Consider the following 25,858-nt stretch of genomic DNA (forward strand, 5'->3'; position numbering starts at 1 on the left):
TTGTTATAGTTGTTATAGTTATTATTATAGTTGTCATAGTTATTATAGTTGTTATAGTTATTATTATAGTTGTTATAGTTATTATAGTTGTTATAGTTGTTATAGTTATTATTATAGTTGTCATAGTTATTATAGTTATTATAGTTATTATAGTTATTATTATAGTTATTATAGTTATTATAGTTATTATAGTTGTTATAGTTATTATAGTTATTATCATAGTTATTATAGTTGTCATAGTTATTATTATAGTTGTCATAGTTATTATTATAGTTGTCATAGTTATTATAGTTATTATAGTTGTTATAGTTATTATAGTTATTATAGTTATTATTATAGTTATTATAGTTATTATCATAGTTATTATAGTTGTCATAGTTATTATTATAGTTGTCATAGTTATTATTATAGTTATTATTATAGTTATTATTATAGTTGTTATAGTTATTATTATAGTTATAATAGTTATTATAGTTATTATAGTTATTATCATAGTTGTTATAGTTATTATTATAGTTATAATAGTTATAATGGTTATTATAGTTGCCATAGTTATTATAGTTATTATAGCTGTTATAGTTATTATAGTTATTATTATAGTTATTATCATAGTTATTATTATAGTTGTTATAGTTATTATAGTTATTATAGTTGTTATAGTTGTTATAGTTATTATAGTTGTTATAGTTATTATAGTTATTATAGTTATAGTTGTTATAGTTATTATAGTTGTTATTGTAGTTGTTATAGTTATTATAGTTGTCATAGTTATTATCATAGTTATTATTATAGTTGTTATAGTTGTTATAGTTATTATAGTTATTATAGTTATTATAGTTATTACAGTTGTTATAGTTATTATAGTTGTTAAAGTTATTATTATAGTTATTATAGTTATTATAGTTATTGTAGTTGTTACAGTTGTTATAGTTGTTAAAGTTATTATAGTTATTATAGTTATTATAGTTGTTATAGTTATCATAGTTGTTATAGTTATTATAGTTATTGTAGTTGTTACAGTTGTTATAGTTGTTATAGTTATTATAGTTATTGTAGTTGTTATAGTTACTATAGTTGTTATAGTTATTATAGTTGTTATAGTTATTTTAGTTATTATAGTTGTTACAGTTGTTATAGTTGTTATAGTTATTATAGTTATTATAGTTATAGTTATAGTTGTTATAGTTATTATAGTTGTTATAGTTATTATAGTTATTATAGTTGTTATAGTTATTATAGTTGTTATAGTTATTATAGTTGTTATAGTTGTTATAGTTATTATAGTTATTATAGTTATTATAGTTGTTATAGTTATTATAGTTATTATAGTTGTTATAGTTGTTATAGTTGTTATAGTTATTATAGTTGTTATAGTTATTATAGTTATTATAGTTGTTATAGTTGTTATAGTTTATAGTTGTTATAGTTATTATTAGTTATTATAGTTGTTATAGTTATTATTATAGTTATTATAGTTAGTTATTATAGTTATTATAGTTATTATAGTTAGTTATTATAGTTATTATAGCTTATAGTTATTATAGTTATTATATTATAGTTATTATAGTTGTCATAGTTATTAGTTATTATAGTTGTTATAGTTTATTATAGTTGTCATAGTTATTATAGTTATTATAGTTATTATAGTTATTATAGTTATTTTAGTTATTACAGTTGTTATAGTTATTATAGTTATTATAGTTGTTATAGTAATTATTATAGTTATTATAGTTGTTATAGTTATTGTAGTTATTATAGTTATTATAGTTGTTATAGTTATTAGTTATTATAGTTGTTATAGTTATTATAGTTAATATAGTTGTTATAGTTATTATTATAGCTATTATAGTTGTTATAGTTAATATAGTTATTATAGTTATTATTATAGCTATTATAGTTGTTATAGTTATTAGTTATTATAGTTGTTATAGTTATTATAGTTAATATAGTTGTTATAGTTATTATTATAGTTGTTATAGTTATTATAGTTAATATAGTTGTTATAGTTATTATTATAGTTGTTATAGTTATTATAGTTATTATAGTTGTTATAGTTATTATAGTTATTATAGTTATTTATAGTTATTATTATAGTTGTTATAGTTATTATAGTTATTATAGTTATTATAGTTATTATAGTTATTATAGTTATTATAGTTGTTATAGTTGTTATAGTTGTTATAGTTGTTATAGTTATTATAGTTGTTATAGTTATTATAGTTATTATTAGTTATTATAGTTGTTATAGTTATTATAGTTATTATAGTTGTTATAGTTATTATAGTTATTGTAGTTGTTACAGTTGTTATAGTTGTTAAAGTTATTATAGTTATTATAGTTATTATAGTTGTTATAGTTATCATAGTTGTTATAGTTATTATAGTTATTATAGTTATTATAGTTATTATAGTTATTTAGTTAGTTGTTATAGTTATGTTATAGTTGTTATAGTTATTTTAGTTATTATAGTTGTTACAGTTGTTATAGTTGTTATAGTTATTATAGTTATTATAGTTGTTATAGTTGTTATAGTTATTATAGTTGTTATAGTTATTATAGTTGTTATAGTTATTATAGTTATTATAGTTGTTATAGTTGTTATAGTTATTATAGTTATTATAGTTATTATTATAGTTATTATAGTTATTATAGTTGTTATAGTTATTATAGTTGTTATAGTTGTTATAGTTATTATAGTTGTTATAGTTGTTATAGTTATTATAGTTATTATAGTTATTATAGTTATTATAGTTGTTATAGTTATTATAGTTGTCATAGTTATTATAGTTGTTATTATAGTTATTATAGTTATTATAGTTATTACAGTTGTTATAGTTGTCATAGTTATTATAGTTGTTATTATAGTTATTATAGTTATTATAGTTATTTTAGTTATTACAGTTGTTATAGTTATTATAGTTATTATAGTTGTTATAGTAATTATTATAGTTATTATAGTTGTTATAGTTATTATAGTTATTATAGTTATTATAGTTGTTATAGTAATTATTATAGTTACTATAGTTGTTATAGTTATTATAGTTATTATAGTTATTATAGTTGTTATAGTTATTATTATAGTTATTATTATGGTTATTATAGCTGTCATAGTTATTATAGTTATTATAGTTGTCATAGTTATTATAGTTATTATAGTTATTATAGCTTATAGTTATTTAGTTATTAGTTATTATAGTCATAGTTATTATGGTTATTATAGTTGTTATAGTTGTTTATTATAGTTGTCATAGTTATTATAGTTGTTATTATAGTTATTATAGTTATTATAGTTATTTTAGTTATTAGTTGTTATAGTTATTATAGTTAGTTGTTATAGTAATTATTATAGTTGTTATAGTTGTTATAGTTATTATAGTTATTATAGTTATTATAGTTGTTATTTTAGTTATTATAGTTATTATAGTTATTATAGTTATTATAGTTATTATAGTTATTATAGTTATTATAGTTATTATAGTTATTATAGTTATTATAGTTATTATAGTTGTTATAGTTATTATAGTTATTATAGTTATTATAGTTATTATAGTTATTATAGTTATTATTAGTTATTTAGCTGTTATAGTTATTATTATAGTTATTATAGTTATTATTATAGTTGTTATAGTTATTATAGTTATTATAGTTATTATAGTTATAGTTATTATAGTTTATTATAGTTAGTTATTATAGTTATTATAGTTATTATAGTTATTATTATAGTTGTTATAGTTATTATAGTTATTATAGTTATTATAGTTGTTATAGTTATTATTATAGTTGTTATAGTTAGTTATTATAGTTATTATAGTTATTATAGTTATTATAGTTGTTATAGTTATTATTATAGTTGTTATAGTTATTATAGTTATTATAGTTGTTATAGTTATTATAGTTATTATAGTTGTTATAGTTATTATAGTTGTTATAGTTATTATAGTTATTATAGTTATTATAGTTATTATAGTTATTATAGTTGTTATAGTTATTATTATAGTTATTATAGTTGTTATAGTTGTTATAGTTATTATAGTTATTATAGTTATTATAGTTATTATAGTTGTTATAGTTATTATAGTTATTATAGTTATTATAGTTATTATAGTTGTTATAGTTATTATAGTTATTATAGTTATTATAGTTATTATAGTTATTATAGTTATTATAGTTATTATAGTTGTTATAGTTATTATAGTTATTATAGTTATTATTATAGTTATTATAGTTGTTATAGTTATTATAGTTATTATAGTTGTTATAGTTATTATTATAGTTATTATAGTTATTATAGTTGTTTATAGTTGTTATAGTTATTATTATAGTTATTGTTATAGTTGTTATAGTTATTATAGTTATTATAGTTATTATAGTTGTTATAGTTGTTATAGTTATTATAGTTGTTATAGTTATTATAGTTGTTATAGTTATTATAGTTGTTATAGTTATTATAGTTATTATAGTTATTATAGTTATTATAGTTATTATTATAGTTGTTATAGTTATTATAGTTATTATAGTTATTATAGTTGTTATAGTTATTATAGTTATTATAGTTATTATAGTTATTATAGTTATTATAGTTATTATAGTTGTTATAGTTATTATAGTTATTATAGTTGTTATAGTTGTTATAGTTATTTATAGTTATTATAGTTATTATAGTTGTTATAGTTATTATAGTTATTATAGTTAGTTATTATAGTTGTTATAGTTATTTATAGTTATTATAGTTAGTTATAGTTATTATAGTTATTATAGTTATTATAGTTATTATAGTATTATTATAGTTATTATAGTTATTATAGTTATTTAGTTATTATAGTTATTATAGTTATTATAGTTATTATAGTTATTATAGTTATAGTTATTATAGTTATTATATAGTTATTATTATAGTTGTTATAGTTATTATAGTTATTATAGTTGTTATAGTTATTTATAGTTATTATAGTTATTATATTATAGTTATTATAGTTGTTATAGTTATTATTATAGTTGTTATTATAGTTAGTAGTTATTATTATAGTTGTATAGTTATTATAGTTATTATAGTTGTTATAGTTATTATAGTTATTATAGTTATTATAGTTGTTATAGTTATTATAGTTGTTTGTTATAGTTATTATAGTTATTATAGTTGTATAGTTATTATAGTTATTTAGTTATTATAGTTGTTATAGTTATTTAGTTGTTATAGTTATTATAGTTATTATTATAGTTGTTATAGTTAGTTGTTATAGTTATTATAGTTGTTATAGTTATTATAGTTATTATAGTTTATTATAGTTATAGTTATTATAGTTGTTATAGTTATTATAGTTATTATAGTTAGTTATTATAGTTATTATAGTTATTATAGTTGTTATAGTTATTATAGTTAGTTATTATAGTTATTATAGTTATTATAGTTATTATAGTTGTTATAGTTATTATAGTTATTATAGTTATTATAGTTGTTATAGTTATTATAGTTATTATAGTTTAGTTATTATAGTTGTTATAGTTATTATAGTTATAGTTAGTTATTATTATAGTTATTATAGTTATTATAGTTATTATTATAGTTGTTATAGTTATTATAGTTATTATAGTTATAGTTATTATAGTTGTTATAGTTGTTATAGTTATTATAGTTATTTAGTTATTATAGTTGTTTGTTAGTTATTATAGTTATTATAGTTATTATAGTTGTTATAGTTATTTAGTTGTTATAGTTATTTAGTTATAGTTATTATAGTTATTATAGTTATTATAGTTGTTATAGTATAGTTGTTATAGTTATTATAGTTATTATAGTTGTTATAGTTATTATAGTTGTTATAGTTATTATAGTTATTATAGTTGTTATAGTTGTTATAGTTATTATAGTTATTATAGTTATTATAGTTATTATAGTTGTTATAGTTATTATAGTTATTTATAGTTATTATAGTTATTATAGTTGTTATAGTTATTATAGTTATTATAGTTGTTATAGTTATTATAGTTATTATAGTTGTTATAGTTATTATAGTTATTATAGTTATAGTTATTATAGTTATTATAGTTATTATAGTTGTTATAGTTATTATAGTTATTATAGTTGTTATAGTTATTATAGTTATTATAGTTGTTATAGTTATTATAGTTATTATAGTTATTATAGTTAGTTATTATAGTTGTTATAGTTATTATAGTTATTATAGTTATTATAGTTATTATAGTTAGTTATAGTTATTATAGTTGTTATAGTTATTATAGTTGTTATAGTTATTATAGTTATTATAGTTATTATAGTTATTATAGTTATTATAGTTGTTATAGTTGTTATAGTTATTATTATAGTTGTTATAGTTATTATAGTTATTATAGTTATTATAGTTATTATAGTTGTTATAGTTATTATAGTTATTATAGTTGTTATAGTTATTATAGTTATTATATAGTTATTATAGTCATAGTTATTATAGTTATTATAGTTATTATAGTTATTATAGTTATTATAGTTATTATAGTTATTATAGTTGTTATAGTTATTATAGTTATTATAGTTGTTATAGTTATTATATTATTATAGTTGTTATAGTTAGTTATTATAGTTGTTATAGTTATAGTTATTATAGTTATTATAGTTATTATAGTTATTATAGTTGTTATAGTTATTTAGTTATAGTTATTATAGTTATTATAGTTATTATAGTTATTATAGTTGTTATAGTTATTATAGTTATTATAGTTATTTATAGTTAGTTATAGTTATTATAGTTAGTTATAGTTATTATAGTTATTATAGTTATATAGTTATTATAGTTGTTATAGTTATTATAGTTATTATAGTTATTATAGTTATTATAGTTGTTATAGTTATTATTATAGTTATTATAGTTATTATAGTTATTATAGTTATTATAGTTGTTATAGTTATTATTATAGTTATTATAGTTATTATAGTTGTTATAGTTATTATAGTTATTATAGTTATTATAGTTATTATAGTTATTATTATAGTTATTATAGTTATTATAGTTATTATAGTTGTTATAGTTATTATAGTTATTATAGTTGTTATGTTATTGTTATAGTTATTATAGTTATTATTAGTTATTATAGTTATTATAGTTATTATAGTTGTTATAGTTATAGTTATTATAGTTATTATATAGTTATTATAGTTGTCATAGTTATTATTATAGTTATTATAGTTATTATAGTTATATAGTTGTTATAGTTATTATAGTTATTATAGTTATTATAGTTGTTATAGTTATTATAGTTGTTATAGTTGTTATAGTTATTATAGTTATTATAGTTATTATAGTTATTTTTGTTTATAGTTATTATAGTTGTTATTATAGTTATTATAGTTAGTTATTATAGTTGTTATAGTTATTATAGTTATTATAGTTATTATAGTTATTATTATTATTATAGTTATTTAGTTATAGTTAGTTATTATAGTTATTATAGTTAGTTTATAGTTGTTATAGTTATTATAGTTATTATAGTTATTATAGTTATTATAGTTATTATAGTTATAGTTATTATAGTTATTATAGTCATAGTTATTATAGTTATTATAGTTGTTATAGTTATTATAGTTATTATAGTTATTATGTTATAGTTATAGTTGTTATTAGTTATTATAGTTGTTATAGTTATTATAGTTATTATAGTTATTATAGTTATTATAGTTGTTATAGTTATTATAGTTGTTATAGTTATTATAGTTATTATAGTTAGTTATAGTTGTTATAGTTATTATAGTTATTATAGTTGTTATAGTTATTATAGTTATTTAGTTATTATATAGTTATTTAGTTATTATAGTTGTATAGTTATTATAGTTATTATAGTTATTATAGTTATTAGTTGTTATAGTTATTATAGTTATTTAGTTGTTATAGTTATTATAGTTATTATAGTTGTTATAGTTATTATAGTTATTATAGTTATTATAGTTATTATAGTTATTATAGTATAGTTATTATAGTTATTATAGTTATTTATAGTTATTATAGTTATTTAGTTATTATAGTTATTATAGTTGTTATAGTTATTATAGTTATTATAGTTATTATAGTTATTATAGTTATTATAGTTATTATAGTTATTATAGTTGTTATAGTTATTATAGTTATTATAGTTATTATAGTTATTATAGTTATTATAGTTATTATAGTTATTATAGTTGTTATAGTTATTATTTGGTTATTATAGTTATAGTTATTATAGTTATTATAGTTGTCATAGTTATTATAGTTATTTATAGTTATTATAGTTATTATAGTTATTTGGTTATTATAGTTAGTTATAGTTATTATAGTTGTTATTATAGTTGTCATAGTTATTATAGTTGTTATTATAGTTATTATAGTTATTTAGTTATTATAGTTATTATAGTTGTTATAGTTATTATAGTTATTATAGTTATTATAGTTATTATAGTTGTTATAGTTGTTATAGTTATTATAGTTATTATAGTTATTATAGTTATTATAGTTGTTATAGTTATTATAGTTATTATAGTTGTTATAGTTATTATAGTTGTTATAGTTATTATAGTTATTATAGTTATTATAGTTGTTATAGTTATTATTATAGTTATTATAGTTATTATAGTTATTATAGTTATAGTTATTATAGTTATTATAGTTATTATTATAGTTATTATAGTTATTATTATAGTTGTTATAGTTATTATAGTTGTTATAGTTATTATAGTTATTATAGTTATTATAGTTATTATAGTTATTATAGTTATTATAGTTATTATAGTTATTATAGTTATTATAGTTATTATAGTTATTATAGTTATTATAGTTGTTATAGTTATTTATAGTTATTATAGTTGTTATAGTTATTATAGTTATTATAGTTATTATAGTTATTATAGTTATTATAGTTATTATAGTTATTATAGTTATTATAGTTATTATAGTTGTTATAGTTATTATAGTTGTTATAGTTATTATAGTTATTATTATAGTTATTATAGTTATTATAGTTATTATAGTTATTATAGTTATTATAGTTATTATAGTTATTATAGTTATTATAGTTATTATAGTTATTATAGTTATTATATTATTATAGTTATTATAGTTATTATATTTATTAGTTGTTATAGTTATTATAGTTATTATAGTTATTATAGTTATTATAGTTATTATAGTTATTATAGTTGTTATAGTTATTTATAGTTATTTGTTATTATAGTTATTATAGTTATTATAGTTGTTATAGTTATTATAGTTATTATAGTTATTATAGTTATTATAGTTATTATTATAGTTATTATAGTTATTATAGTTATTATAGTTATTATTATAGTTATTATAGTTATTATAGTTGTTATAGTTATTATAGTTATTATAGTTATTATAGTTATTATAGTTATTATAGTTATTATTATAGTTATTATAGTTATTATAGTTATTATAGTTATTATAGTTATTATAGTTTATTATAGTTATTATAGTTATTATAGTTATTATAGTTGTTATAGTTATTATAGTTATTATAGTTATTATAGTTATTATAGTTATTATAGTTGTTATAGTTATTATAGTTATTATAGTTATTATAGTTGTTATAGTTATTATTATGGTTATTATAGCTGTCATAGTTATTATAGTTATTATAGTTGTCATAGTTATTATAGTTATTATAGTTATTATAGCTGTCATAGTTATTATAGTTATTATGGTTATTATAGTTGTCATAGTTATTATGGTTATTATAGTTGTTATAGTTGTTACAGCTATTATAGTTGTCATAGTTATTATAGTTGTTATTATAGTTATTATAGTTATTATAGTTATTTTAGTTATTACAGTTGTTATAGTTATTATAGTTATTATAGTTGTTATAGTAATTATTATAGTTATTATAGTTATTATAGTTGTTTATAGTTATTATAGTTGTTATAGTTATTATAGTTATAGTTATTATTATAGTTGTTATAGTTGTTATAGTTATTATTATAGTTATTATAGCTATTATAGTTGTTATAGTTGTTATATTTATTATAGTTGTTATAGTTATTATTATAGTTATTATAGTTATTATAGTTGTTATAGTTATTATTATAGTTATTATAGTTATTATAGTTATTATAGCTATTGTAGTTATTATAGTTGTTATATTTATTATAGTTGTTATAGTTATTTTTATAGTTATTATAGTTATTATAGCTATTGTAGTTATTATAGTTATTATAGTTATTATAGTTATTATAGCTATTGTAGTTATTATAGTTGTTATATTTATTATAGTTGTTATAGTTATTATTATAGTTATTATAGTTATTATAGTTGTTATAGTTATTATTATAGTTATTATAGTTATTATAGTTGTTATAGTTATTATTATGGTTATTATAGCTGTCATAGTTATTATAGTTATTATAGTTGTCATAGTTATTATAGTTATTATAGTTGTTATAGTTGTTACAGCTATTATAGTTGTCATAGTTATTATAGTTGTTATTATAGTTATTATAGTTATTATTATAGTTATTATAGTTATTATAGTTGTTATAGTAATTATTATAGTTATTATAGTTATTATAGTTGTCATAGTTATTATAGTTGTTATTATAGTTATTATAGTAATTATTATAGTTATTATAGTTATTATAGTTGTTATAGTAATTATTATAGTTATTATAGTTGTTATAGTTATAGTTATTATAGTTATTATAGCTATTATAGTTGTTATAGTTGTTATAGGTAGTTATTATAGTTATTATTATAGCTATTATAGTTGTTATAGTTATTATAGTTATTATAGTTGTTTTAGTTATTATTATAGTTATTATAGTTGTTATAGCTATTATAGTTGTTATAGTTGTTATAGTTATTGTAGTTATTATAGTTATTATAGTTATTATTATAGTTATTATAGTTATTAGTTATTATAGTTATTATAGTTGTTTTAGTTATTATTATAGTTATTATTATAGTTATTATAGTTGTTTTAGTTATTATTATAGTTATTATTATAGTTATTATAGTTGTTTTAGTTATTATTATAGTTATTATAGTTGTTTTAGTTATTATTATAGTTATTATAGTGATTATAGTTATTATAGTTATTATAGTTGTTATAGTTATTATAGTTGTTATAGTTGTTATAGTTATTATTGTAGTTGTTATAGTTATTATAGTTGTTATAGTTATTATTATAGTTATTATAGTTATTATAGTTATTATTATAGTTGTTATAGTTATTATAGTTATTATAGTTATTATAGTTATCATAGTTATCATAGTTATTATTATAGTTATTATAGTTGTTATAGTTATCATAGTTGTTATAGTTATTATAGTTATTATAGTTATTACAGTTGCCATGGTTATTATGGTTATTATAGTTGTTATAGTTAGTTGTTATAGTTGTTATAGTTGTTATAGTTATTATAGTTATTATAGTTGTTATAGTTATTATAGTTATTATAGTTGTTATAGTTATTATAGTTATTATAGTTATTATAGTTGTTATAGTTATTATTATGGTTATTATAGCTGTCATAGTTATTATAGTTATTATAGTTGTCATAGTTATTATAGTTATTATAGTTATTATAGCTGTCATAGTTATTATAGTTATTATGGTTATTATAGTTGTCATAGTTATTATGGTTATTATAGTGGTTATAGTTGTTACAGCTATTATAGTTGTCATAGTTATTATAGTTGTTATTATAGTTATTATAGTTATTTTAGTTATTACAGTTGTTATAGTTATTATAGTTATTATAGTTGTTATAGTAATTATTATAGTTATTATAGTTATTATAGTTGTTATAGTTATTGTAGTTATTATAGTTGTTATAGTTATTATAGTTATTATAGTTGTTATAGTTATTATTATAGTTATTATAGTTATTATAGTTGTTATAGTTATTATTATGGTTATTATAGCTGTCATAGTTATTATAGTTATTATAGTTGTCATAGTTATTATAGTTATTATAGCTGTCATAGTTATTATAGTTATTATGGTTATTATAGTTGTCATAGTTATTATGGTTATTATAGTTGTTATAGTTGTTACAGCTATTATAGTTGTCATAGTTATTATAGTTGTTATTATAGTTATTATAGTTATTATAGTTATTTTAGTTATTACAGTTGTTATAGTTATTATAGTTATTATAGTTGTTATAGTAATTATTATAGTTATTATAGTTGTTATAGTTATTGTAGTTATTATAGTTGTTATAGTTATTATAGTTATTATAGTTGTTATAGTTATTATTATAGTTGTTATAGTTGTTATAGTTATTATTATAGTTATTATAGCTATTATAGTTGTTATAGTTGTTATATTTATTATAGTTGTTATAGTTATTATTATAGTTATTATAGTTATTATAGTTGTTATAGTTATTATTATAGTTATTATAGTTATTATAGTTATTATAGTTATTATAGTTATTATTATAGTTATTATAGTTGTTATAGTTGTTATAGTTATTATTATGGTTATTATAGCTGTCATAGTTATTATAGTTATTATAGTTGTCATAGTTATTATAGTTATTATAGTTGTTATAGTTGTTATAGTTATTATTATAGTTATTATAGTTGTTATAGTTATTATTATAGTTATTATAGTTGTCATAGTTATTATAGTTATTATAGTTATTATAGTTGTTATAGTTATTATTATAGTTATTATAGTTGTTATAGTTATTATAGTTATTATAGTTATTATAGCTATTGTAGTTATTATAGTTGTTATATTTATTATAGTTATTATAGTTATTATAGTTATTATTATAGTTGTTATATTTATTATAGTTATTATAGTTATTATAGTTGTTATAGTTATTATTATAGTTATTATAGTTATTATAGTTATTATAGCTATTGTAGTTATTATAGTTGTTATAGTTATTTTTATAGTTATTATAGTTATTATAGTTATTATAGTTATTATAGTTATTATAGCTATTGTAGTTATTATAGTTGTTATATTTATTATAGTTGTTATAGTTATTATTATAGTTATTATAGTTATTATAGTTGTTATAGTTATTATTATAGTTATTATAGTTGTTATAGTTGTTATAGTTATTATTATGGTTATTATAGCTGTCATAGTTATTATAGTTATTATAGTTGTCATAGTTATTATAGTTGTTATAGTAATTATTATAGTTATTATAGTTATTATAGTTGTCATAGTTATTATAGTTGTTATTATAGTTATTATAGTAATTATTATAGTTATTATAGTTATTATAGTTGTTATAGTAATTATTATAGTTATTATAGTTGTTATAGTTATTGTAGTTATTGTAGTTATTATTATAGCTATTATAGTTGTTATAGTTGTTATAGGTAGTTATTATAGTTATTATTATAGCTATTATAGTTGTTATAGTTATTATAGTTATTATAGTTGTTTTAGTTATTATTATAGTTATTATAGTTATTATAGATGGTATAGTTATTAATTTTTGTTATAGTTGTTATAGTTATTGTAGTTATTAAAGTTATTATAGTTATTATAGTTGTTTTAGTTATTATTATAGTTATTATAGTTGTTATAGCTATTATAGTTGTTATAGTTGTTATAGTTATTGTAGTTATTATAGTTATTAAAGTTATTATTATAGTTATTATAGTTATTAGTTATTATAGTTATTATAGTTGTTTTAGTTATTATTATAGTTATTATAGTTGTTTTAGTTATTATTATAGTTATTATTATAGTTATTATAGTTGTTTTAGTTATTATTATAGTTATTATAGTTGTTTTAGTTATTATTATAGTTATTATAGTTATTAGTTATTATAGTTATTATAGTTGTTTTAGTTATTATTATAGTTATTATTATAGTTATTATAGTTGTTTTAGTTATTATTATAGTTATTATTATAGTTATTATAGTTATTATTATAGTTATTATTATAGTTATTATAGTTGTTATAGTTATTATTATAGTTATTATAGTTATTATAGTTATTATAGTTATTATAGTTGTTATTATAGTTATTATAGTTATTATGGTTATTATAGTTATTATAGTTGTTATTATAGTTATTATAGTTATTATGGTTATTATAGTTATTATGGTTGTTATAGTTACTATAGTTGTTATAGTTATTATAGTTGTTATAGTTATTATAGTTATTATAGTTGTTATAGTTGTTATAGTTGTTGTAGTCTGTAGTATAGTATAGTATCTGCCGCCCCCCTCTCTGTGTGTCACTTTTAGACCATTCTTGATAAAAACCCTCAGATCTGAACAGACTGACAGACATTTTTCTGTTTGTGTTTGTCTCCATCTGTTCCTGTTTGTTTAGTGTAGATCCCTCAGATCTGAACAGTCATGTGTATCTTTCTGTTTATGTGTGTTTATGTCAATGCTTGGGTTTGTGTTTGTTCCTGTCAGATATTGATGAGTGTAGAGAGATCCCTCTGGCCTGTGGAGAACACTCAGTCTGCAACAACCAGCCCGGAACCTTCCGCTGTGAGTGTAATGATGGATACCAGTTCGCCAGTGACGGGCACACCTGCATAGGTACACTTTGTGTGTGTCTCCCTTTTTCTCTCTCTCTGTTTCTTATTCTTGTTCTCACTCCCCTCTCCCATCTCACTCTCTTTCTCTTAAACTCTCTCTTTCTCTCTTTCTCCCTTTCTCTCTGTCCCCCTCTCTTTTTCTCTCTGCCGCACCCCTCTCACTCTCTTTCTCCCAAACTCTCTCTGTCTCGCTCTCTTTCTCCCAAACTCTCTCTGTCTCGCTCTCTTTCTCCCAAACTCTCTCTGTCTCGCTCTCTTTCTCTTAAACTCTCTCTGTCTCGCTCTCTTTCTCCAAAACTCTCTCTGTTTCTTATTCTTGTTCTCACTCCCCTCTCCCCTCTCACTCTCTTTCTCCAAAACTCTCTCTGTTTCTTATTCTTGTTCTCACTCCCCTCTCCCCTCTCAATCTCTTTCTCTTAAACTCTCTCTGTTTCTTATTCTTGTTCTCACTCCCCTCTCCCCTCTCACTCTCTTTCTCCTAAACTCTCTCTGTCTCGCTCTCTTTCTCTTAAACTCTCTCTCTCTCGCTCTCTTTCTCTTAAACTCTCTCTGTCTCGCTCTCTTTCTCCCAAACTCTCTCTGTCTCGCTCTCTCTCTCCCAAACTCTCTCTGTCTCGCTTTCTCTTTCTCTCAAACTCTCTCTGTCTCGCTCTCTCTTTCTCCCAAACTCTCTCTGTCTCGCTCTCTTTCTCCCAAACTCTCTCTGTCTCGCTCTCTCTCTCCCAAACTCTCTCTGTCTCGCTCTCTCTTTCTCTCAAACTCTCTGTCTCGCTCTCTCTTTCTCCCAAACTCTCTCTGTCTCGCTCTCTTTCTCCCAAACTCTCTCTGTCTCGCTCTCTCTTTTTCTCAAACTCTTCTCTCTTTTTCTCAAACTCTTCTCTCTCGCTCTCGCTTTCTCTTAAACTCTCTCTCTCGCTCTCTCTTTCTCTCAAACTCTCTCTCTCTCTCTTTCTATCTTTCTCCCTTTCTCTCTGTCCCCCTCTCTTTTTCTCTCTGCCGCCCCCCTCTCTCTCTCTTTCTCTTAAACTCTCTCTGTCTCGCTCTCTCTTTCTCTTAAACTGTCTCTGTCTCGCTCTCTCTCAAACTCTGTCTCGCTCTCTCTCAAACTCTCTCTCTCTCTCCCTTTCTATCTGTCCCCTTCTCTTTTTCTCTCTGCCGCCCCCCTCTCTCTCTGTTTTCTGCTGCTTTAAATTCTGGGGTTAAACACTAACCACTGCCATATGAGGGAAATAAAAACAGAACAGATGAAAGCATGTCTGCTCACTTCTCGGCAACAGACAGACATAGTCGTTTTTTCACAGACAGCCCAATTCAGAATTTTTTCAGTAATTGTTCTTTTGACCAATCGGATCATCTGTCTTGTCAGTAATTGGGCAACAGATAAGAAATGGGCTGCCTGTGTAAACGCAGCCTGTGTCAGAATCTAGGCCCGAAAACTACTAACATACTAACATCTGAAATATTTCCTGTGTTGATGTTGACACCCCCTATCCTTTCCAGGAGTTTGATTGATTGATAGATTGATTGACTGACCGACTTGCTGATTGGCTGTTTAATCCCCCCTTCCCCAGGAGTGGACCGTCCAGTAGACCACTGCGCGGCTGGCAGCCATGACTGTGACATCACGGAGCGCGCTCACTGCAGCTACAGTGGAGGATCCTCTTATATCTGCTCCTGTTTGCCTGGGTTTCAGGGGCACGGACGGGTCTGCCAAGGTAATGGTGTGAGTGTGTTTGTGGGCATTTAAACCCACTGTTCCCTGGGCGCCGAAGACGTGGATGTCGATTATGGCGCCCCCCCCCGGCACCTCTCTGATTCAGAGGGGTTGGGTTAAACGCGGAAGACACATTTCAGTAGAATGCATTCAGTTGTACAACTGACTAGGCATCCCCCTCTCCCTTTCCAACTGACTAGGTATCCCCTTCTCCCTTTACAAGTGACTAGGTATCCCCCTTCCCCTTTACAACTGACTAGGTATCCCCCTCTCCCTTTACAACTGACTAGGTATCCCCCTCTCCCTTTACAACTGACTAGGTATCCCCCTCTCCCTTTATAACTGACTAGGTATCCCCCTTCCCCTTTACAACTGACTAGGTATCCCCCTTCCCCTTTACAACTGACTAGGTATCCCCTTTCCCTTTACAACTGACTAGATATCCCCCTTTCCTTTACAACTGACTAGGTATCCCCCTTTCCAACTGACTAGGTATCCCCTTCCCCTTTCCAACTGACTAGGTATCCCCTTTCCCTTTCCTTTACAACTGACTAGATATCCCCCTTTCCTTTCCAACTGACTAGATATCCCCCTTTCCCTTTCCAACTGACTAGGTATCCCCTTTACCTTTCCAACTGACTAGGTATCCCCCTTCCCTTTCCAACTGACTAGGTATCCCCTTTCCCTTTCCCTTTACAACTGACTAGATATCCCCTTTCCTTTCCAACTGACTAGATATCCCCCTTTCCTTTACAACTGACTAGGTATCCCCTTCCCCTTTACAACTGACTAGGTATCCCCCTTCCCCTTTCCAACTGACTAGGTATCCCCTTCCCTTTCCAACTGACTAGGTATCCCCTTTCCTTTCCCTTTACAACTGACTAGATATCCCCTTTCCTTTCCAACTGACTAGATATCCTTTCCTTTCCAACTGACTAGGTATCCCCTTACCCTTTACAACTGACTAGATATCCCCTTTCCCTTTCCAACTGACAAGGTATCCCCCTTACCCTTTACAACTGACTAGATATCCCCTTTCCCTTTCCAACTGACAAGGTATCCCCTTTCCCTTACCCTTTACAACTGACTAGGTATCCCCCTTTCCTTTACAATTGACTAGGTATCCCCCTTTCCCTTTACAACTGACTAGGTATCCCCCTTTCCCTTTCCTTTACAATTGACAAGGTATCCCCTTTCCCTTACCCTTTACAACTGACTAGGTATCCCCCTTTCCTTTCCCTTTACAACTGACTAGGTATCCCCTTTCCTTTACAACTGACTAGGTATCCCCTTTCCTTTCCAACTGACTAGGTATCCCCTTCCCAACTGACTAGGTATCCCCCTTTCCCTTTCCAACTGACTAGGTATCCCCTTTCCTTTCCAACTGACTAGGTATCCCCTTTCCCTTTACAACTGACTAGGTATCCCCTTTCCCTTTCCAACTGACTAGGTATCCCCCTTTCCTTTCCCTTTACAACTGACTAGGTATCCCCTTTCCTTTCCCTTTACAACTGACTAGGTATCCCCCTTTCCCTTTCCAACTGACTAGGTATCCCCCTTTCCCTTTCCCTTTACAACTGACTAGGTATCCCCCTTTCCCTTTCCAACTGACTAGGTATCCCCTTTCCCTTACCCTTTACAACTGACTAGGTATACCCCTTTCCCTTTCCAACTGACTAGGTATCCCTCTTTCCCTTTACAACTGACTAGGTATCCCCCTTTCCCTTTCCAACTGACTAGGTATCCCACTTCCCCTTTCCCTTTCCAACTGACTAGGTATCCCCCTTTCCCTTTCCCTTTACAACTGACTAGGTATCCCCCTTTCCCTTTCCCTTTCCAACTGACTAGGTATCCCCCTTTCCCTTTCCAACTGACTAGGTATCCCCTTTCCTTTCCCTTTCCAACTGACTAGGTATCCCCCTTTCCCTTTCCAACTGACTAGGTATCCCCCTTTCCCTTTCCAACTGACTAGGTATCCCCCTTTCCAACTGACTAGGTATCCCCCTTTCTCTTTCCCTTTCCAACTGACTAGGTATCCCCCTTTCCCTTTCCCTTTACAACTGACTAGGTATCCCCCTTTCCCTTTCCAACTGACTAGGTATCCCCCTTCCCCTTTCCAACTGACTAGGTATCCCCCTTTCCCTTTACAACTGACTAGGTATCCCCCTTTCCCTTTACAACTGACTAGGTATCCCCCTTTCCCTTTCCCTTTCCAACTGAATAGGTATCCCCCTTTCCCTTTCCCTTTCCAACTGACTAGGTATCCCCCTTTCCCTTTACAACTGACTAGGTATCCCACTTTCCCTTACCCTTTACAACTGACTAGGTATCCCCCTTTCCCTTTCCCTTTACAACTGACTAGGTATCCCCCTTTCCCTTTCCCTTTACAACTGACTAGGTATCCCCCTTCCCCTTTCCAACTGACTAGGTATCCCCCTTTCCCTTTACAACTGACTAGGTATCCCCCTTTACAACTGACTAGGTATACCCTTCCCCTTTATAATGAAAGGCTTGTCCAGCCAGTTGATTGGTGTTTATTCTGACTGTCCAGCCAGCGGTCCCAGTTGATTGGTGTTTATTCTGACTGGCCAGCGGTCCCAGTTGATTGGTGTTTATTCTGACTGTCCAGCCAGGGGTCCCAGTTGATTGGTGTTTATTCTGACTGGCCAGCCAGAGGTCCCAGTTGATTGGTGTTTATTCTGACTGTCCAGCCAGGGGTCCCAGTTGATTGGTGTTTATTCTGACTGTCCAGCCAGAGGTCCCAGTTGATTGGTGTTTATTCTGACTGTCCAGCCAGGGGTCCCAGTTGATTGGTGTTTATTCTGACTGGCCAGCCAGGGGTCCCAGTTGATTGGTGTTTATTCTGACTGTCCAGCCAGAGGTCCCAGTTGATTGGTGTTTATTCTGACTGTCCAGCCAGAGGTCCCAGTTGATTGGTGTTTATTCTGACTGTCCAGTGGTCCCAGTTGATTGGTGTTTATTCTGACTGTCCAGCCAGAGGTCCCAGTTGATTGGTGTTTATTCTGACTGTCCAGCCAGTGGTCCCAGGTTATTGGTGTTTATTCTGACTGTCCAGCCAGGGGTCCCAGTTGATTGGTGTTTATTCTGACTGTCCAGCCAGAGGTCCCAGTTCATTGGTGTTTATTCTGACTGTCCAGGGGTCCCAGTTGATTGGTGTTTATTCTGACTGTCCAGCCAGAGGTCCCAGTTGATTGGTGTTTATTCTGACTGTCCAGCCAGGGGTCCCAGTTGATTGGTGTTTATTCTGACTGGCCAGCCAGGGGTCCCAGTTGATTGGTGTTTATTCTGACTGTCCAGCCAGGGGTCCCAGTTGATTGGTGTTTATTCTGACTGTCCAGCCAGAGGTCCCAGTTGATTGGTGTTTATTCTGACTGTCCAGTGGTCCCAGTTGATTGGTGTTTATTCTGACTGTCCAGCCAGAGGTCCCAGTTGATTGGTGTTTATTCTGACTGTCCAGCCAGTGGTCCCAGGTTATTGGTGTTTATTCCGACTGTCCAGCCAGGGGTCCCAGTTGATTGGTGTTTATTCTGACTGTCCAGCCAGAGGTCCCAGTTCATTGGTGTTTATTCTGACTGTCCAGGGGTCCCAGTTGATTGGTGTTTATTCTGACTGGCCAGCCAGAGGTCCCAGTTGATTGGTGTTTATTCTGACTGGCCAGCCAGAGGTCCCAGTTGATTGGTGTTTATTCTGACTGTCCAGCCAGGGGTCCCAGTTGATTGGTGTTTATTCTGACTGTCCAGCCAGCGATACCCCCAATATCTATCAGGTACAGAACACGCACACACACACACACACATACACACATATATATATATATATATACATACAGTGCTTTCGTAAAGTATTCAGACCTCTTCACTATTTCCACATTTTGTGCCTTTTACTGAGGAGTGGATTCTGTCTGGCCACTCTACCATAAAGGCCTGATTGGTGGAGTGTCATGTTCCTTTTACTGAGGAGTGGATTCTGTCTGCCCACTCTACCATAAAGACCTGATTGGTGGACTGTCATGTTCCTTTTACTGAGGAGTGGATTCTGTCTGGCCACTCTACCATAAAGGCCTGATTGGTGGACTGTCATGTTCCTTTTACTGAGGAGTGGATTCTGTCTGGCCACTCTACCATAAAGACCTGATTGGTGGACTGTCATGTTCCTTTTACTGAGGAGTGGATTCTGTCTGGCCACTCTACCATAAAGGCCTGATTGGTGGACTGTCATGTTCCTTTTACTGAGGAGTGGATTCTGTCTGGCCACTCTACCATAAAGACCTGATTGGTGGACTGTCATGTTCCTTTTACTGAGGAGTGGATTCTGTCTGGCCACTCTACCATAAAGGCCTGATTGGTGGAGTGTCATGTTCCTTTTACTGAGGAGTGGATTCTGTCTGGCCACTCTACCATAAAGACCTGATTGGTGGAGTGCTGCAGAGATGGTTTTCCTTCTGGAAGGTTTTCCCATATCTACACAGGAACTCTGGAGCTCTGTTAGTGTGGCCGTCGGGTTCTTGGTCACCTCCCTGACCAAGGCCCTTCTCCCCCGATTGCTCAGTTTGGCCGGGCGGACAGCTCTAGGAAGAGTCTTGGTGGTTCCCAACTTCTTCCATTTAAGAATGATGGAGGCCACTGTGTTCTTGGGGACCTTCAATGCTGCAGAAATGTTTTGGTACCCTTCCCCAGATCTGTACCTCGACACAATCCTGTCTCGGAGCTCTACAGACAATTCCTTAAACCTCATAGCTTGGTTTTTGCTCTGACATGCACTGTCAACTGTGGGACCTTATATAGATAAGTGTATTTCTTTCCAAATCATGTCCAATAAATAGATTTTACCACAGGTGGACTCCAATCAATTTGCAAAAACATCTCAAGGATGATCAATGGGAACAGGATGCACCTGAGCTCAATTTCGAGTCTCATAGCAAAGGGTCTGAATACTTATTTAAATAAGATATCTGGGTTTTTATTGTTATAAATTCTTAATTCTTTTAAACTTTTTTTGGGGGGTAGATCAGCTTTAATATTGCAGATAGATTGTAGCTTCCATCAATGTAATTGTCTGCATCACTTCCAATCCCCCATATATTTTGGGGTAAATATATATTATTTAAAATATATTTTCCTTTATTATTTTCCACTAACCCTACCACCCCTATCCTACCACCCCTCCCCTACCGCCCCTCCCCTAATTGAAGTAAACTAATGGACAACAATACTTAGGTTTCTACTTCCAGTATACTATATAATACTACTATATAATACATACTATATAATATATATACATACTATATACATTTTACAGAGAGTTTTACATGAGTTATCAGTTTGTTTTTAGTCCCAGCCTTCAGCTCCCCTCATCCCCTCCCATCTATCTCTGAACACCATCCAGTCCTTCAGCTCCCCTCAACCCCTCCCATCTATCTCTGACCACCATCCAGTCCCATCCTTCAGCTCTGTTCAACCACTCCCATCTATCTCTGACCACCATCCAGTCCCAGCCTTCAGCTCCCCTCAACCCCTCCCATCTATCTCTGACCACCATCCAGTCCCACCCTTCAGCTCCCCTCAACCCCTCCCATCTATCTCTGACCACCATCCAGTCCCACCCTTCAGCTCCCCTCAACCCCTCCCATCTATCTCTGACCACCATCCAGTCCCACCCTTCAGCTCCCCTCAACCCCTCCCATCTATCTCTGACCACCATCCAGTCCCACCCTTCAGCTCCCCTCAACCCTCCCATCTATCTCTGACCACCATCCAGTCCCACCCTTTAGCTCCCTCAACCCCTCCCATCTATCTCTGACCACCATCCAGTCCCACCCTTCAGCTCCCTCAACCCCTCCCATCTATCTCTGACCACCATCCAGTCCCACCCTTCAGCTCCCTCAACCCCTCCCATCTATCTCTGACCACCATCCAGTCCCACCCTTCAGCTCCCTCAACCCCTCCCATCTATCTCTGACCACCATCCAGTCCCACCCTTCAGCTCCCTCAACCCCTCCCATCTATCTCTGACCACCATCCAGTCCCACCCTTCAGCTCCCCTCAACCCCTCCCATCTATCTCTGACCACCATCCAGTCCCAGCCTTCAGCTCCCCTCAACCCCTCCCATCTATCTCTGAACACCATCCAGTCCCACCCTTCAGCTCCTTCAACCCTCCCATCTATCTCTCAACACCATCCAGTCCCATCCTTCAGCTCCATTCAACCCCTCCATCTATCTCTGACCACCATCCAGTCCCACCCTTCAGCTCCCCTCAACCCCTCCCATCTATCTCTGACCACCATCCAGTCCCACCCTTCAGCTCCCCTCAACCCCTCCCATCTATCTCTGACCACCATCCAGTCCCAGCTCCCCTCAACCCCTCCCATCTATCTCTGACCACCATCCAGTCCCAGCTCCCCTCAACCCCTCCCATCTATCTCTGACCACCATCCAGTCCCTTCAGCTCCCCTCAACCCCTCCCATCTATCTCTGAACACCATCCAGTCCCTTCAGCTCCCCTCAACCCCTCCCATCTATCTCTGACCACCATCCAGTCCCTTCAGCTCCCCTCAACCCCTCCCATCTATCTCTGACAACCATCCAGTCCCTTCAGCTCCCCTCAACCCCTCCCATCTATCTCTGACCACCATCCAGTCCCAGCTCCCTCAACCCCTCCCATCTATCTCTGAACACCATCCAGTCCCAGCTCCCCTCAACCCCCTCCCATCTATCTCTGACCACCATCCAGTCCCATCCTTCAGCTCCATTCAACCCCTCCATCCATCTCTGACCACCATCCAGTCCCACCCTTCAGCTCCCCTCAACCCCTCCCATCTATCTCTGAACACCATCCAGTCCCACCCTTCAGCTCCCCTCAACCCCTCCCATCTATCTCTGAACACCATCCAGTCCCATCCTTCAGCTCCATTCAACCCCTCCATCTATCTCTGACCACCATCCAGTCCCACCCTTCAGCTCCCCTCAACCCCTCCCATCTATCTCTGACCACCATCCAGTCCCACCCTTCAGCTTCCCTCAACCCCTCCCATCTATCTCTGAACACCATCCAGTCCCACCCTTCAGCTCCCCTCAACCCCTCCCATCTATCTCTGAACCCCATCCAGTCCTTCAGCTCCCCTCAACCCCTCCCATCTATCTCTGAACACCATCCAGTCCCACCCTTCAGCTCCCTCAACCCCTCCCATCTATCTCTGACCACCATCCAGTCCCAGCCTTCAGCTCCCCTCAACCCCTCCCATCTATCTCTGAACACCATCCAGTCCCACCCTTCAGCTCCCTTCAACCCCTCCCATCTATCTCTCAACACCATCCAGTCCCATCCTTCAGCTCCATTCAACCCCTCCATCTATCTCTGACCACCATCCAGTCCCACCCTTCAGCTCCCTCAACCCCTCCCATCTATCTCTGACCACCATCCAGTCCCAGCTCCCTCAACCCCTCCCATCTATCTCTGAACACCATCCAGTCCCAGCTCCCTCAACCCCTCCCATCTATCTCTGACCACCATCCAGTCCCTTCAGCTCCCTCAACCCCTCCCATCTATCTCTGACCACCATCCAGTCCCAGCTCCCCTCAACCCCTCCCATCTATCTCTGAACACCATCCAGTCCCAGCTCCCCTCAACCCCTCCCATCTATCTCTGACCACCATCCATTCCCATCCTTCAGCTCCATTCAACCCCTCCATCTATCTCTGACCACCATCCAGTCCCATCCTTCAGCTCCATTCAACCCCTCCATCCATCTCTGACCACCATCCAGTCCCACCCTTCAGCTCCCCTCAACCCCTCCCATCTATCTCTGAACACCATCCAGTCCCACCCTTCAGCTCCCCTCAACCCCTCCCATCTATCTCTGAACACCATCCAGTCCCACCCTTCAGCTCCCCTCAACCCCTCCCATCTATCTCTGAACACCATCCAGTCCCATCCTTCAGCTCCATTCAACCCCTCCATCTATCTCTGACCACCATCCAGTCCCACCCTTCAGCTCCCCTCAACCCCTCCCATCTATCTCTGAACACCATCCAGTCCCACCCTTCAGCTCCCCTCAACCCCTCCCATCTATCTCTGAACCCCATCCAGTCCTTCAGCTCCCCTCAACCCCTCCCATCTATCTCTGAACACCATCCAGTCCCACCCTTCAGCTCCCCTCAACCCCTCCCATCTATCTCTGAACCCCATCCAGTCCTTCAGCTCCCCTCAACCCCTCCCATCTATCTCTGAACCCCATCCAGTCCTTCAGCTCCCCTCAACCCCTCCCATCTATCTCTGACCACCATCCAGTCCCACCCTTCAGCTCCCCTCAACCCCTCCCATCTATCTCTGAACACCATCCAGTCCCACCCTTCAGCTCCCCTCAACCCCTCCCATCTATCTCTGACCACCATCCAGTCCCTTCAGCTCCCCTCAACCCCTCCCATCTATCTCTGACCACCATCCAGTCCCTTCAGCTCCCCTCAACCCCTCCCATCTATCTCTGACCACCATCCAGTCCCTTCAGCTCCCTCAACCCCTCCCATCTATCTCTGAACACCATCCAGTCCCTTCAGCTCCCCTCAACCCCTCCCATCTATCTCTGACCACCATCCAGTCCCTTCAGCTCCCCTCAACCCCTCCCATCTATCTCTGACCACCATCCAGTCCCTTCAGCTCCCCTCAACCCCTCCCATCTATCTCTGAACCCCATCCAGTCCCTTCAGCTCCCTCAACCCCTCCCATCTATCTCTGAACCCCATCCAGTCCTTCAGCTCCCCTCAACCCCTCCCATCTATCTCTGACCACCATCCAGTCCCACCCTTCAGCTCCCCTCAACCCCTCCCATCTATCTCTGACACCATCCAGTCCCACCCTTCAGCTCCCCTCAACCCCTCCCATCTATCTCTGACCACCATCCAGTCCCTTCAGCTCCCCTCAACCCCTCCCATCTATCTCTGACCACCATCCAGTCCCTTCAGCTCCCCTCAACCCCTCCCATCTATCTCTGAACACCATCCAGTCCCTTCAGCTCCCCTCAACCCCTCCCATCTATCTCTGACCACCATCCAGTCCCTTCAGCTCCCTCAACCCCTCCCATCTATCTCTGACCACCATCCAGTCCCTTCAGCTCCCTCAACCCCTCCCATCTATCTCTGAACACCATCCAGTCCCTTCAGCTCCCTCAACCCCTCCCATCTATCTCTGACCACCATCCAGTCCCTTCAGCTCCCCTCAACCCCTCCTATCTATCTCTGAACCCCATCCAGTCCCTTCAGCTCCCCTCAACCCCTCCCATCTATCTCTGAACCCCATCCAGTCCCAGCTCCCCTCAACCCCTCCCATCTATCTCTGAACCCCATCCAGTCCCAGCTCCCCTCAACCCCTCCCATCTATCTCTGAACCCCATCCAGTCCCTTCAGCTCCCCTCAACCCCTCCCATCTATCTCTGAACCCCATCCAGTCCCAGCTCCCTCAACCCCTCCCATCTATCTCTGACCACCATCCAGTCCCAGCTCCCCTCAACCCCTCCCATCTATCTCTGAACCCCATCCAGTCCCAGCTCCCTCAACCCCTCCCATCTATCTCTGACCACCATCCAGTCCCAGCTCCCCTCAACCCCTCCCATCTA

General features: G+C 31.0%; 1 protein-coding gene across 1 annotated transcript in view; it reads left to right on the forward strand.

Moving 5' to 3' along the window:
• LOC115125017 (nidogen-1-like) overlaps positions 1-25,858 on the forward strand; it is a 109,474-nt gene that overhangs the window by 40,737 nt on the left and 42,879 nt on the right. The window contains 2 exon segments of the mRNA XM_065007774.1: positions 14,387-14,515; positions 16,086-16,229. Coding sequence (XP_064863846.1) covers positions 14,387-14,515; positions 16,086-16,229 — 273 coding nt within the window.

Source organism: Oncorhynchus nerka, linkage group LG23 (assembly GCF_034236695.1).
Source record: "Oncorhynchus nerka isolate Pitt River linkage group LG23, Oner_Uvic_2.0, whole genome shotgun sequence".
In the NCBI taxonomy this organism is placed as follows: domain Eukaryota; kingdom Metazoa; phylum Chordata; class Actinopteri; order Salmoniformes; family Salmonidae; genus Oncorhynchus; species Oncorhynchus nerka.